This window comes from Caretta caretta, chromosome 9, assembly GCF_965140235.1.
Source record: "Caretta caretta isolate rCarCar2 chromosome 9, rCarCar1.hap1, whole genome shotgun sequence".
In the NCBI taxonomy this organism is placed as follows: Eukaryota; Metazoa; Chordata; order Testudines; family Cheloniidae; genus Caretta; species Caretta caretta.
Window position 1 is genome coordinate 74,222,257 of NC_134214.1, and position 16,896 is coordinate 74,239,152.

Below are 16,896 nucleotides of genomic sequence, written 5' to 3' on the forward strand. Positions count from 1 at the left end.
CCAAACCATGCTCTGTGCTGCTAAGAGAAAGCACTAAGAAGAAAAGTTCTTCAGCATGTAGCACACTGGGGATATACAGACACTCGGGACGTAGAGACACACTGTATCATCAGCTTCTTGCTCCATTCCCCTTTTATCCAACCCTGCAGTAGAATCATGAAAGTTCTATGATATTTAGAAGCTTCTGAACCTACTGAGGGATTGGGTAGCATTTGGCCTCAAAATGTCATCTAATATTAAAATCAAAGGAATTACAGACAAGCTAAGTTGGTTGAGTCATAATTACAAAATGACATTCGGAACTTCCTTTTCATTTTCAAACAAGAGACTATGGTAAATAGCATGAAGCCAGCTTCTAGGGAAGGCATGTGTGCCCCTTCTGTTTTATTGATTCTTGTGTTTGCTCTAGTACAATATCAATATTTTTGATAGAATTTGCTGTTCTCCAGTATAAACCAGCTTTGTAACTTTCATAGCCAAACAATGAGCAAGAAGAGACTAGTTTTAAATTTTGACTATATGACTCACCTACCTTTTCCAAACTGTATGGAATCCATTATCCCATTTTTAACAAAGACATAGGCATCCTACACAAAAGAAAATTTAGATAAAGTGAACTCTGTTTTTGAGTCAAAGTCTTCAATGCCATTGATACAACACTAACACACTGGACTACATACTTTTCCACTCTGGCCAAAGAGAATTGAGTAATTACATAACACATAAAAGAAACAGATCACTCAAAAAGCTTTTAGAACAAAAAAACACAGAGATACATTGTCTGTACTGGGAGCAAAGTAGAAATGTATGTTTAAATTATATATGGATGGTGTGACAGATATTGCAACCATGTGGAATATCTTTGAGGACCACATTGTATTAAGCATATGAATGGTTTATATATATCACTGTGGGCCAGGGACTGAATTCAGCTCCAGGGGGAAAGGGTTGCTACAGCTCTGTCAGGACCAGAGCATGTCCAAGCATGTGAACAAGGGGGATCCAGTGGATATAGTGTATTTAGATTTTCAGAAAGCCTTTGACAAGGTCCTCACCAAAGCCTCTTAAGCAAAGTAAGCAGTCATAGGATAAGAGGGAAGGTTTTCTCATGGACTGGTAACTGGTTAAAAGTTAGGAAACAAAGGGTAGGAATAAATGGTCAGTTTTCAGAATTGAGAAAGGTAAATAGTGGTGTCCCCCAGGGGTCTGTACTGGCCCCAGTCCTATTTAACATATTCATAAATGATCTGGAAAAAGGGGTAAACAGTGAGGTGGCAAAATTTGCAGATGATACAAAACTACTCAAGATAGTTAAGTCCCAGGCAGACTGCGAAGAGCTACAATAGGATCTCTCAAAACTGGGTAACTGGGCAACAAAATGGCACATAAACAACAAGGAGTCCAGTGGCATCTTAAAGACTAACAGATTTATTTGAGCATAAGCTTTCATGGGTAAAAATCCACTTCTTCAGATGCCCATGAAAGCTTATGCTCAAATAAATCTGTTAGTCTTTAAGGTGCCACCGGACTCCTTGTTGTTTTTGTGGATACAGACTAAAACAGCTACCCTCTGATACTTGTCACCATAAAATGGCACATGAAATTCAATGTTGATAAATGCAAATTAATGCACATTGGAAAACATAATCCCACCTATAATATAAAATGATGGGGTCTAAAGTAGCTGTTACCATTCAAGAAAGAGATCGTGGAGTCATTGTGGATAGTTCTCTGAAAACATCCACTCAATGTGCAGCGGCAGTCAAAAAAGTGAACAGAATGTTAGGAATTATTAGGAAAGGGATAGATAATAAAACAGAAAATATCATCTTGCTTCTATATAAATCCATGGTATGCCCACATCTTGAATACTGCGTGCAGATGTGGTCACCACATCTCAAAGAAGATATATTGGACTTGGAAAAGTTCAGAAAAGGGTAACATAAATGATTAGGGGTATGGAACGGCTGCCATATGAGGAGAGATTAATAAGACTGGGACTTTTGAGCTTGGAAAAGAGATAACTAAGGTGTGATATGATAGAGGTCTATAAAATCATGACTGGTGTGGAGAAAGTAAGTAAAGAAGTGTTATTTACTCCTTCTCATAAACACAAGAACTAGGGGCCACCAAATGAAATTAATAGGCAGCAGGTCTAAAACAAAGAAAAGGAAATCAACCTGTGGAACTCTTTGCCAGGAGATGTTCTGAAGGCCAAGACTATAACTGGGTTCAAAAAAGAACTATACAAGTTCCTGGAGGATAGGTCCGTCAACAGCTATTAGCCAGGATGGGCAGGAATGGTGTCCCTACCCTCTGTTTGCCAGAAGCTGGGAATGGACGACAGGGGATTCAACACTTCGTGATTACCTGTTCTGTTCATTCCCTCTAGAGCACCTGGCATTGGCCACTATTGGAAGACAGGATACTGGGCTAGATGGACCTTTGCTCTGACCCAGTATGGCCGTTCTTATTTTCTTAACTAAGAACAGTGTGTGTGTGTGGGAGGGAGGGGGGGTTAAAGGTGAATCACACAGTTTATAAACACCTCCAGAGAGGTACCACCCATTGGGAGGCTTCCACATACTGGTTACAACTGGGTTTTCCAGAGTCCCACAGATAGGACCTACTGTCCTGTAGGGGCCCTAATCCTTGTAGTAAGATTAGAAAGACTTTGGCTGATGCAGTCCCCAAAATGCTGATGGGCGACTACTGGTAGATTTAATCACACACTAAACATATTTATTGGGTTTTTTATGCTTTCTCCTTAAGAATAAATGGGCTTGCTTAGAAAGAGTGGTGTGGTAGCTTGTGACAGCTGGCAATACCCCGTTCACAGCCCTGAGAGAGAAAACAACACACAAGTGCTGGCCTTTAGGCTGACTGCCTTGCTAGGGATATTGCAGTGTAAGGCAGGGAGCTGTGCAGCTTAAAACTTCACAGTCAGAAAGGAATGGGACAAAGGTCCCTGCCCAGAGATAGGTAACAGGAGACTTGACTGGGCACTCATGAAATGGACCACAGATGGGGATACACAGGCACTTTCCCTGAAACCACGAAAGATAGTACCTTTTAAAATACCCACACACATACACACACAATAGCTCTTGTAAATACTGAAAGTTTTTCCAAATTTCACCACAACCAAGGTATTCTTTAAAAAAAAAAAAATTGTACAGTAATTAAAAAAAAAATCTAGGGAGCAAAAAATAGAGCACCAACTGTAAAAAGTTATTCTTCATTGAATTTGAAATATGTAATATTATTCAATATAATAGTATTCAAAATTGATTTTTCCCCATATAGTAAAATTATGCTGGTAGGGAAAAATTCCAACTTTTCTATGTGCAGTTATACCTAATGTTTAACTCCTCTATAAACTTAAAGATTATATGATGTACAATAGTGATTCGTATTGAGTTATTTGTGTTCAGTGATATAGCCTAGTCAGATGTGCAACCTAGCCTCAGAAAGTAATTTACCAGTTAATTCTGTTGACATCCAACAAGAGAACAATTCAAATGTACTAGTCCACAGCAAAATTTCAGCTTGGTCAAAAGTCATATTTAAGATTTTTCTTGAAGTAATAAAGGAAAATATAGTCCGACAGCCTATAGTTTGAATCATCATAGTGATGCTTACTAAGCATAGCAAGAATTAGTATACTGCACATGCTTCAGAACATCGATTAACTTCAGATTGTAAGGTATAATTCTATTTCTTTTATGAGAAATTTTGTTGCAATCCATTTTTGAATTTATACCACAGGGGGTCACTGCTATTCAAGTGCTGAAATATTAAAAACCACTTTAGAAACCTTTTAATCTAATATATAGAAAAAGTTTGATATTTTAATTGTGAATGTTTTAGGACCAAATCCTTGTTTCAGTGAAATCTCCCATTGATTTAAATGGAATGGGGATTTGACCTTGAGTAAGTACTCAAGACAACGATTATGGTTACATTTTCCAAAGTGCCTACATGATTTAGAGGTTTTTTGAACATGGGACTTGTCATGTAGATGCTTTTGAAAATTTTGCCCCAAGGATCTAAATAAAAAAATAATATATATCAAATGGAAGAAAGGGGGAGTTGATAGTAATGAATATAAATCAGAAGTTAGGAATTGCAGAAAATTGATAAGGGAAGTCAAGGGACACAAGAAGAAATTTATTACCAGTAGACTTAGGGACAATAAGGAGTTTTTAAAATATATTAGGAACAAAAAGAATCTGACAATGACATTAGTCCATTACTAGATGGGAATGGTAGAATTATCAATAATAATCAGAAAACGCAGAAGTGTTCAGTACAAATTTGTTCTGCATTTGGGGAAACACAGATGACACAGTTTCATCATATAGTTATAACATACTTTCCATTCCACCAGCATATCTGGAGAACGTTAAACAGAACCTACTAAAGTTAGACTTTTTAAAATCAGCAGGTCCAAATAACTTACATCCAAGAGTTTTAAAAGTGATAGTTGAGCAGCTCACTGGACCATTAACGCTAATTTTCAATAAGTCTTGCAGCACCACAGTTGTTCCAGAAGACTGGAAGAAAGCCAGTGTTGTACCCATTTTTAAAAAGAGTAAATGGGATGATCCAGGTAATTACCGGACAGTCAGCTTAACATTGATCTTTGGCAAGATAACGGAGCGGCTGATACGGGACACGATTAATGAAGAATTAAAGGAGAGTAATGTGATTAATGTAAATCATTATGGGTTTAAAAAAACTAGAACCTGCCAAACTTACTTAATATCTTTTTTTAAATGAGATTACAAGCTTGGTTGATAAAGTTAATAGTGTTGTCATAATACACTTCTTTAACAGGTTTGACTTGTACCATGCACCATCTTGATTCACAAACTAGAATGATGTAAAATTAACATGGCACACATTAAATGGATTAAAAACAGGCTAACTAATAGGTCTCAAAATGTAACTGTAAATGAGGAATCATCATCAAGTAGGATTGTTTCCAGTGTGGATCCTGCAGGGGATTGGCTTTTGGCCCTATATTATTAAACATTTTTAACAAGGACCTGGAAGAAAACAAAATCATCACTAAAAAATCTGATTAGAAAAATTGTGAGAGTGGTAAATAATGAAGAGAAGAGCTCACTGACTCAGAGCAATGTGGATCGCTTGGTAAACTGGGTGCAACCAAACAATTTGTGTTTTAATATGGTGAAATATAATGTATACATCTAAACAAAGAATGTAGGTCAAACTTACTTGATGGGGGACTCTATCCTGGGAAGCAATGACTCTGAACGACATCTGGGAGTTGTGGTGAAAAATCAGCTCAACATGAGCTCCCAGTGCTAATCTGTGGCCAAAAAAGCTAATGCAATCCTGGGATACATACACAGGGGAATCTCAGGTAGGAGTAGAGAGGTTATTTTACCTCTTTATTTGGCTCTGGCAATTGCTGCTGGAATACTAAGTCCAGGTCTGGCACCCACAATTCCAGAAGGATGTTGATAAATAGGAGAGTGTTGAGAGAAGAGCCATGAGAACGATTAAAGGATTAGAAAACCAGCTTTACAGTTACAGTGTCATGGATATAGGGGGAAGGATAGCAACCTTTATGTATCCTTGGCAGCTTTACTGGATTGCCTTACCTGTAAAGGGTTAAGCAGTTCAAAGAACCTAGCTGGCACCTGACCAGAAGGACCAATGAGAAAAGAAGACACTTTCAAACCTGAGGAGGAAGGATTTGTTTTTGTTCTGTGTGTTGTTCCCTCTCTGGGCAGAGGGAGAAGCAGGTACAACATCTCCTGAAAAAATATACCTGGAATAATCCATGTAAAACCACAGAAACTGTGAGTAGGGCAAGGAAATGCATTAGGTTATCTTTTGTTTGGCTTGTGAATTTTCCTATGTTACAGAGGTAGTTTCATTCCTGTTTCCGGAACTGTGAAGCTGAGCCCAGAGGGGAATCCTCTGTGTTTTAAATCTTTTTATTACCCTGTAAAGTTACCTTCCATCCTGATTTTTCAGGTGTGATTCTTTTACTTTTTTCTTTATAAATGAAGTTCTTCTTTTAAGAACCTGATTGATTTCAGTGTCCTGAAGACAAAGGGTCTGGTCTGTGCTCACACTGCTAAGGCAACTGGTTGGTATATTATTCTCAAGCCTCCCCAGGAAAAGGGGTGAAGGGACTTGCGTGGATAGGGATTCCAAGTGACCCTTCCCTGAATTGTTGTGTGAACCACTTGGTGGTGGCAGCAATACTGTCCAAGGACAAGGAAAGGAATTTCTGCCTTGGGGAAGTTTTAACCTAAGATGGTAGAATATAAGTTTAGGGGGTCTTTCATGGGGGTCCCCAAATCTGTACCCCAAGAGTTCAGAGTGTGTGTGTGGAGGAACCCTGACAGACCATCTCAAAGAGCTCATTATATTTAGCTTAACAAAGAGAAGGTTAACAGGTGACTGGATTACAGTTTATAGATATCTACATGGAGAACAAATATTAAATAATGGACTCTTCAATCTAGCTGAGCAAGGTATAACATGTTCCAGTGGCTGGAAGCTGAAGATCAACAAATTCATACTGGAAATAAAACGTACATTTTTAACAGTGAGGGTAATTAACCACTGGAACAATTTACCAAGGGCTTTGCCAGATTATCCATCACTGACAAAATTTTAAATCAAGATTGGATTTTTTTCTGAAAGATATGCCCTAGCACAAGGGTGGGCAAACTTTTTGGCCCGAGGGCCACATTGCGATTGCAAAACTGTATTGAGCGCCGGGGAGGGAAAGCTGTGCCTCCCCAAACAGCCTGGCCCCCATCCCCTATCCTCCTCCTCCACCTTCCCACCCCTGACTGCCCCCCTCAGAACCCCCAACCCATCCAACCCCCTCTGCTCCTTGTCCCCTGACCACCCACTCCTGGGATCCTCTGCCCCTGACCACGCCCCTGGGACCCCACCCCCTATCCAACCACCCCTGCTCCCTGTCCCCTGACTGCCCCAAATCCTATCCACACCCCCACCCCCTGACAGGCCCCCCAGGACTCCCATGCCTATCCAACTCCCCCTCCCGACTGTCTCGACCCCTATCCAAACCCCCGGCTCCTGACAGCCCTCCCCCCCAGGACTCCCACACATATCCAACCCCCCTGTTCCCCATCCCCTGACCGCCTCCCCAGGACTCCCACGCCTATCCAACCCCCCCGTTCCCCACCCCATGTCTGGCCCCCATCCAATGCCACCGCTCCCCGTCCCCTTACCATGCCGTTCAGAGTGGCAGGAGCTCGCAGCCCTGCTGCCCGGCCAGAGCCAGCCATGTCGCCCGGCAAGAGCGGTGGGCCAGAGCACTGGCAGCGCAGCAAGTGGAGGCTGCAGGGGAGTGGGGACAGCAGGGGAGGGGCCAGGAGCTAGCCTCCCAGTCCGGGAGCTCAGGGGCCAGGCAGGATGGACCCATGGGCTGTAGTTTGCCCATCTCTGCCCTAGGAACGATTTTTGATTCTAGGCATGTATTATACAGGAGGTCAGACTAGATGATTAGAATGGTCCAATCTGGCCTTGGAATCTATGAATTATCCCTACGTACATGAATAACCATACTCAGTAGTACTCATAGGTATACGTGTTTACACAACTGGGGCTTAAAAGTAACAACGCTTACGAAATGTAAGAAAACTCTACTTTGCACAGTTTCTTCAGGTTATTTACTTCCCTTCCTTTAACCTGATTATTTAGTATCAAAGATTGTTTTGGCTGATTTACTTATTATGGAATCTTTCTTTGTCTTAAAATAGAATCATACTTAAAGCATATCAGAGGTAGTTCATGTTGTGCTATAAATGCAAACAAAATTTACATACCTTAAATAAAATAATCTTGCACTACTTTATAAATATTAATTAAAAATCCTCATGACAACAGCCCTGTGGTGATGAGAAAATGGAACATATTTTATAAAATAAGCAATATATTTATTGGCATTTAATGTATATTTACACTAGAAGATCACGAGATCATATCATATTGCCAAAGTTAACATCCACCGTTAATTTGGTTAAGGGACACTGTGACACTCTGAACCTCAAAGTAGCACCCTGGAACCCCCATATTCACCGCTGTAATAGTATTATCCTATGTTTTGAACAAAGTATGCCTTGTATGGTATCATTTTGTAAGTCTTGAGATGTTGAATAATAATAAACTGTTGAATTGTACATACTATCATTGTATGTGAAGTTATGAAGTATTTCTGTGTGTGTTATTGAAATACGTTATGAGGTTGGGAACACCCAAAACCAGCCTTTAAATTACAAAGGAATAGTTATCAATAGCCAGACAGTTGTTAACGGCTCATCAGTACACCATCTGCTATCCCAGAGGCTTCTTGGAGGCGGCATGTACATAATAGAGTCTGCTTGACCAATGGGGATTGCCTGACCCCCACATCAGAGCAAGAATCTTTTCAGCAAGCTAGAAGTACAAAAGAGACACGGTGACATCACTTGGCCTCCCCCCTCCAACTCAACTTCTGGAAGACAAAGACTTTGAACTGGGAAAGTTCGGTCTTAGGCTGGAAGGGAGTCCCAGTCTGTGTACTGAGGAACTGTAACCTACTTGTACCATCTGTCAGAGTGAGAAAAGCTGTTTGATTCAGACCTCCCTTAGACTGAAAGTTTAGGATTTAGAATGCATGTTTACTTTTTATTTTCTTAAGTTAATGATCTCTGACCTTTATGCCTACTACTTATAATCATTCAAAAATCTACCTTTCCGCAGTTAATAAACTTATTTTAAAGTTTTATCTTACCAGTGAGTTTGTCTAAAGTGCTTGGGAAATTTCAGCTCAAAATTACAAAGGCTGGTGCATGTCCACTTTCCTATGAAGAAGTGGCAAACTAAGTAATGAACCTACACTGGTCATGCTTCTGACCAGTGCAAGACAGAACAATTCTGGGGTGCAAGACTGGGGAACAGGAAGAAATTGGCTGGAGCCTCTCTATTGATGGTTCATGAGTGACTGGGAGATCATTCATGTAACAGAGTTGGGTGTGTCCCTGCCTATGATGTCTGTATAAGTGCAGTGCAAATCAGAGGCTTGTAGCTTGACATCAGCATCACAGTGTGAGAAGCAACCCAGGTTGGTGGGACACAGGGCTCAGTAGTCCCACAATACAGGTTTCAACCCAGGGACCCCGTCACAGTACACACTCCCATATCAAATGGCACGAGGGAACCAATTTAAAGCTTTAGCAGCTTTTTACCTTTTGGCATGCATTGTACACAACTTGAAAGCAAGGAGTGCTGTGGTTTCCACAAAGTGCTCAGCAAAACATCCTGAAGCTATATCTATGGGAAAACTACAAATTATGGAGGATTACATGGATTCACTGAGAGTTAGACCTGGTGTACACTAGGAACTATTGCCAGTATAGTAATGTTGCTTAGGGATGTGATTATTTTTATTACATTTTTATGCTGGCAAACCTCCTAATGGAGATGCAGCTTATACCAGCAAACGAGTGCTTCTGATGGTATTGCTTATGCTGATTTCCCAAGCAAAATAAACTATGCCAGAAAATTCACATTTTGCCAGAATAACTGCATCTACAGTAGAGTTTTTCCAGTCCAGAAGTGTCATAAAAAAAATAAATAACCCAAGCAACATTTCTATAGCAGCAAAACCTTAAATATACACCTGGGCCTGGGTCACTAGTTTAGATCCAACTCAGGTCAGTGTTATTGAAAAGATATTAAGAGTTCTGATAGTTGTTCAGTATCTTTATCCAAGATCAGTTGGTGGTTTCAGTCTAGCTGCTAAAGGACCAGGGTGCACTTCAGAAAAACTACCATAAAAATTGTCACCTTTGTGGTTCACTGACACCTTCATTTCTAGAAGTGGTTGCAAGGACGTCGGGGAAACTCATACTGAGGTACCTCCCATGCTATAAAACTGTTATATGGATTAATTGATGAGAGGACTTTAACTTCCAGGACTATCAACCTGATGTATTTTATGAGCACTACACTCACTTGAAATGCCTGCAGGCTATTCTTTAGCTGATAGAGTTATATATATATGATATCTTGCTGCACAAGTGTCTGTTCCTTTTTGATCTAGATTCTAAACAGCAGAGGCAAGTCTCAAAGTGGCTAGCGAAAGCCCTCTTATTAAGGTAAAAAAAAAATGTAAAACATGAGAACAAATATCAAAACAACAGTGTTCACCATTAAGAGTTATTATTTTTGTTAATGGGAGACCATCATAGCTAAGATACTACAGTTTTACTCTATACTTAAAATATTAAGCAGCTCTGGTAACTATCTGGTATTTATCACCAAATTATTACTTTGTTTTGGAAATCACTACATGTTTCAGGGATTCTAACAACTTAACCCCTTCTGTCACTGTTTCTTAAGTTACATAAACTAGTGTAATACTGACTGGCAGCAACAGAGAATTATTCAGGAGTAGTATGTGAAATGCAGTTGCTCTTAAGTGTTAAAGATGAAAATGACAAGGTGATCAAGTCAAATCAGAGTATCACCGTTACCGTCCGTTGAAATAACATGCCTTCTCCAGATTCCTTCCAAAAGGGTGAAGTTTTTGTTTTATTTTTAATACAAAAAAGCACTACACGGTGACTGATGACACGCCTCTTAAAGGGACAGTCAGCTTGAAATCTAACCAATTTTAAAAGTGTTTGAAATATTTTCACGTACAACATTCATCCTTAAAATCTGCCAGTTTTTGTATTTTATAATCATGTTTTCCTGTTTGTAAATATTTTCTCTTCCCTCTTGCTATATGAAAGGTCCACACAAACAAAAAGGAAAACAAATTGACTATATAGGGGGAAGTTGTGAAGTTGGCTATATACAAAATGCTGTCAAATCCATAAAGTAAACAACCCCCAGGTGTTCGGTTTTCAACCGGAACACCCAGCCAAAAAGGGACCCTCCCCAGTCCAGTGAAAATGAGCGAGTGCGTGAGGGTGGGGGAGAGCAAGCAACGGAGGGAGGGGGGATGGAGTGAGCAGGGCGGGGCCTAGGAAAAAGGGCAGGGCAAGGGTGTTCGGTTTTGTGTGATTAGAAAGTTGGCAACCCCAGAGTCCAAAAAAGATACATCTTTGCTAACTCTCAGTTGTTATAAGCGAGGTGTTAAAATTAGCCAGAGTATAAATCTTAAGTCAGTGTCCCTTGAAGAGACATACAAAGGACACTAACATATAGAAAAGAACAAGACAAAGAAACATCCCTATGCCACACAAACAAAAGTGACTGTGGGAAAACGGGGCACTCAGATATATAACTTGCACCACCAGTCCTCCTGTGATGCTATACAAAGACAAAACTATTTAGGAAATGTAAAGCTAGAACTCCATATTATGTAGACTAACAAATCTTGTAATGAAATTTTAGCTAACTCTGAGTAACCCCTCAAGTGTGTCCCTTGGTCTTACTGTACTGTACTCTTACCTACCCCACTGATCATTCAGCTCATCCAATCTCCGCATCACTGAATTTCCTTCTCTTCTTAAATCTTTTTTTCCTCGTTAGCTAACATTGCACTTTTATCTAGCATGGGGCTAGAATGTGCATGAAAATGAAAGCCAAGGCAATCTTCTACATAAAGTGTATGAATGTGCAAAAAATATATCGTAGTTTGATGAGGACCATACCAAAGACACAGTAATAACACAGATTCTTTAAATAGTGAGGTCATGAGGTTAATGGACGAAAAATTATTTTAAAATGTCAAGAGCTCCAAGGTAGACATCATAAGAAATCATACAGCTTAACTGTACTAACAATGGCAGCTGAAATAACAATGGTATTAAATATAGTTCCTTGGATCCAATTAGAAATCTGAATTATTAGCTTCTTAAACTGTAAAACAGGCTTTATTCTAATGAAAAAAAAAAAACAAGAGAAAATGTTTTATTCCTTTTATTTTATTGAGCTAAAACAATTTGCAATGCTGAACATAAGAACATAAGAATGGCCATACTGGGTCAGACCAAAGGTCCATCCAGCCCAGTAAACTGTCTACAGACAGTGGCCAATGCCAGGTGCCACAGAGGGAGTAAACCGAACAGGTAATGATCAAGTGATCTCTCTCCTGCCATCCATCTCCACTCTTTGACAAATAGAGGCTAGGGACACCATTCCTTGCCCATCCTGGCTAATAGCCATTAATGGACTTAATCTCCATGAATTTATCCAGTTCTTATTTAAACCCTGTTATAATCCTAACCTTCACAACCTCCTCAGGCAAGGAGTTCCACAGGTTGACTGTGCGCTGAGTGAAGAAGAACTTCCTTTTATTTGTTTTAAACCTGCTGCCCATTAATTTCATTTGATGGCCCCTACTTCTTATATTATGGGAACAAGTAAATAACTTTTCCTTATTCACTTCCTCCACACCACTCATGATTTTATATACCTCTATTATATCTCCCCTTAGTCTTTTCCAAGCTGAAAAGTCCTAGCCTCTTTAGTCTCTCCTCATATGGGACCCATTCCAAACCCCTAATCATTTTAGTTGCCCTTTTCCGAACCTTTTCTAACGCTAGTATCTTTTTTGAGACGAGGGGACCACATCTGTACGCAGTATTCAAGATGTGGGCGTACCATGGATTTATATAAGGGCAATAAGATATTCTCCGTCTTATTCTCTATCCCTTTTTTAAATGTTTTTTCCTAACATCCCGTCTGCTTTTTGGACTGCCGCTGCACACTGCATGGACGTCTTCAGAGAACTATCCACAACGATTCCAAGATCTTTCTCCTGATTAGTTGTAGCTAAATTAGCCCCCCATCATATTGTATGTATAGTTGGGGTTATTTTTTCCAATGTGCATTACTTTATATTTATCCACATTAAAATTCATTCGGCATTTTGTTGCCCCATCACTTAGTTTTGTGAGATCTTTTTCAAGTTCTTCACAGTCTGCTTTGGTCTTGACTATATCTTGAGCAGTTTAGTATCATCTGCAAACTTTGCCACATCACCGTTTACCCTTTTCTCCAGATCATTTATGAAGTAACTCTTATTACTCTAAATTTCTTAACACTGACATCTGTAGTTTGAGATGTGAACTTTTAAAAATATGGAACTGACCATGTGGTCTTAGGAGTTAGTATTACTATTTAATGACTGTGTTCATTGTGTAAAATATCGCTATTTGAATGATTTAATCAAGCAAAACATTGGAAGTCCTAGAACTTGCATATTCCCAGGCGTTCCATTTTTCCACAAATCCATTTCAACCAATGCAGTTGGGGAAAAGTAAAGTTACAATGTAAATTCAAAATTGGGCCCCATTCCAGCAAAGACTTATGCCTCAGTGAATATGCCTATTCAGTGACGGTGGACATAATACTTTATTTTTAAAAGTCATTTAGATTAAAGAGACAAAAAGTAAAATGTAATAGCATTGGAAAAACAATATATTAACATATTCCACTCTTGTTTCAACCAAGTAGTGATTCTGAATGCTGCCATTAGATGCTGTCATAATTGTGAAATCCAGGGGCAGAAGGAAAGGGACCTGTTCGGGGTCACTGCTGTTTGGTTTGGACTGCAGGGAGACTGAATAGGTCATCTCACTCTCTGCACACCTTTCTTGGCTCCCTGCTAAGCTTAGGCCAAGCATATCATTCATACTTGTCCCCTACATACCATGGCAATTCTGATTTAATGAAGTGCCCAACAAATTGGATGGAATATGCTGTACTTTAATGTTGAACTCAAGTGTTAAATCAGGAATTCCAGAAGATTTTGTCTTCAAGCATTAATCAAACTATATTTCTTACCTTGCACCACTCAACATAATGACTAGTTGTCTTTCTTAATGTAGAAAACCCCACCTGCAAACGACCAGGGTCTTCTTCAACGTATCTAGATTTCAGAGGTGGCACACAATAAATGGGAAGCTGAAAGGAAAAAGAATCTATTCTAGTGAGCTAGTTTCAGAAACATATAAAAGTCATTAGATATAAATACTAAATTTTAAAAACAACTTTAAAGAAAATAGCAAATGCTCTTTGTTCCCATAATACAACAAAGCCTCCATATCATGTTATATCTATAAACCTACAAAACTGTGGTGCGGATTAATTCTTATAAAGTTCTTGGAGATGAGAAGAATTATATAAGCATTAATTAGTAGCCTTATTACTGAGTATGATATAGTCTCTCTCTCTCACACACACACCCCTACTTTAGAAAATGAGAGGGCAAGAATTGGAAAACCAGTCTTTTTAATATTAATACATATATATCTAAGTGTGTGATATTACTTAAAATTGAACTTTAGAGCAATAGTAACATGTAAGTCTCAGTAAATACTGTTGTGATGAATTGAGGCTACATCTGTGCAACTTATAACTTCTGGTTGATATTGTGAAGCTGTATTATGAAAAAATGGGGGCCTATATGTACGTAGTACCATCAATGCTGACAGGTCCTGTAGCTTATACACACCAGATACGGACAATGGAATATACTTGAGGTTAATGACAGTATTACAGCCACACCAAAAAGTTATAGAGAAACACAGCTGTATCCTTGGAAATCAAGTTTAGTGGACTCCTCTGAAGGTGGGGAGTGGGGGGGGGAGGAAGGAGGGAGGGAAGATAGGAGCAGTGGAAAGTTACCCAAAAGACAAAACAAAGGCAGTGGGGCGGGGAAGGTTAATAACGAGCCAAATGAGAAGAGGAAACAGGGAGGCAGGAAACAGCAAGGTCACAGAAACTGAGTAAGGTACTTCACGAGAGGGAGAGCGCCTCTATGAAGCAGGAGACTTCCTGCCTGCCTGCTTTTCTGAACATCTGTGATCATAGAATCCCCAATGACCCGCTAGAAAGTGAAGGACACTGCAGTTTAAGATGTTTATTGTTCTGTATGAGCTGTACTCGTCTGTGTTTTATATGATTAAGTAAAAAAACAAATGTGTTAGACTCTGTGCAAAGTGTGCGTGCAAATTAACTGCTTCACAACTGCTGCATCCCCCTGAGAATTAACCACGAACCAGAAGCTTCACACATTTTGGGTGGAGTTTTGGGAGAGGATGTGTTTAAGTACAAGGGAGTTTGGAAGAGCCAGTATTAGTCCAAGGGGCCAGGCAGATGGACAACGCCTTCCAGTTCTCTGAAAGGGATGCCACATAAAAGGTCTGTGCCCTGACAGTGCGACTAAAGTTCCCAAGATTGGGGCAGTGGCTGGACTCTGTTCAGACTCCAGGGGCTTAACACAACTTGGGGACCCAAGGACAGAGAGGCTTGGATTCCCCTCATAGCAATCCTAGTGAGTGGCCAGGAGGGGTTACTTGCTAGGATCTGTGACAACTGTATTCCCGCCTGCTTGGCCTACATCTGTAAAATCTATTATTATATTAAACTTTAAAACTATTTTTTCTGTAATTCTGGCTATATTTTGATCATTTGTAGTAGCATATAAAGCAGTGCTATAGCATTCCAAAACATCTTCTAAATATTATTATTATGTTTTCTCTAGGATATAGTGTACAATAAAGATTCACTGGTGTTTGTATACATCCACTTATTGTTAAAAAATGCATGAGACAATAGCAAGAATCTTACCTGATTTGGCTTCACTGACTGGGCTTTTGATTCTTCTTCTGTTGCAGCATATATATTAATAGACACAAATGCCAGACCAGCAGGGATAGCTGCTAGCTTTGCCATCTGGGAGAGAGACAAAGATTAAAATATATATCTATATATCCTTATTTGGAAACTCTCTTCTCCTCTTCACTAAAATCCAGAGGTCATTCTAGTAACACTGATGTGACTGATCTAATAACAGACCAAGCATGTCAAATGATTTTAAATTAAAAACCATATGAAGAAAGTACCCCTTAAAATCTACTTCTATCACACAAAAAACATCAGAAACCTTTTTGATACAACAAAAGTACAAGAGCATTCACTTTGAAAGAGATCCAGAGCCTGAAAAGTGCAGTCCACTGTATCGGTATGGCCCTACTACTAGTTTTTTAACAGTTTTTTATTTATCAGAATTACCTCTGAGATGCAGTTTAAGATTGCACTGTTATATCAGCTAGTTCAGTTTCAGAAAGCAGCAATACTGTTTCCCACAGCTATTATTACGGACAGTACCATAATGCTGTGTTTGGGTACTTCTGACTATACTCATCTTATTTAAAGTAACATTGACAGAATGATTTTGTCAAACAAAATCAATAATACATCAGAAAGAATATGTATTGCAGTAGCATGTAGGAGACCCAGTCATGGTTCAGCCTCATTTTGCTACGCGCTGTATAAACAAAGAAGAAAGAGGTGGTGCTAAAGAATATATATTTCCCTCACCGCAAAGGCTTTCTATTTAAAGACAGCTCATACCATGTATATTAATAAACTCTGCTTCTCAAATATTGGATTTTACTAGTAAAATCTCAGTGTTACAATACATACACAAGTAAATACTAAGAAGAATTTTATGGAGAAGGTAAGTTTTCTCTTTGAGTTCTATTTCAGATTCTGCCATATACTGGCTGTGTGACCATGGGCATGTCACTTGTGCCAAAATTTATAGTTTAGGCCTGATTTTCTGAGGTGCTGAACACCCACATCTCTAATGTAAGTCAATGGGAACTGCAAGTGGTTGGCACCTCAGAAAATTAGGCCCAGTATATCCAAGACAGATATCCAAAAGTCACTGGCCACTTTGAAAATCTTGGCCTTAAATCTCTAACAGTAAAAGGTTAATACTTGCCTGTCTCACAGTTGTGTTGGGTTGCTTAATGTTTTAGATACATGTTAAACACTGACTTATGTAACTCAAAGTGGGTTGCTGTAATCTCCACTCCCAGTAGCCTACCGGCCTGGTTTTGTTTAATGCTTAAGTAAAATATGGAAGGTGGC

General features: G+C 39.4%; 1 protein-coding gene across 3 annotated transcripts in view; it reads right to left on the reverse strand.

Annotated features, from left to right (window-relative positions):
- The window catches only part of APOOL (apolipoprotein O like), a 47,778-nt gene that overhangs the window by 14,115 nt on the left and 16,767 nt on the right, over positions 1–16,896 (reverse strand). For all 3 annotated transcript variants that reach the window (XM_048863503.2, XM_048863504.2, XM_048863505.2), the window contains exons 2-4: positions 15,589–15,693; positions 13,801–13,920; positions 533–587 (exon numbers count right to left, since the gene is read on the reverse strand). In XM_048863503.2, coding sequence (XP_048719460.2) covers positions 533–587; positions 13,801–13,920; positions 15,589–15,693 — 280 coding nt within the window. The remainder of the gene's footprint in view (positions 1–532; positions 588–13,800; positions 13,921–15,588; positions 15,694–16,896) is intronic.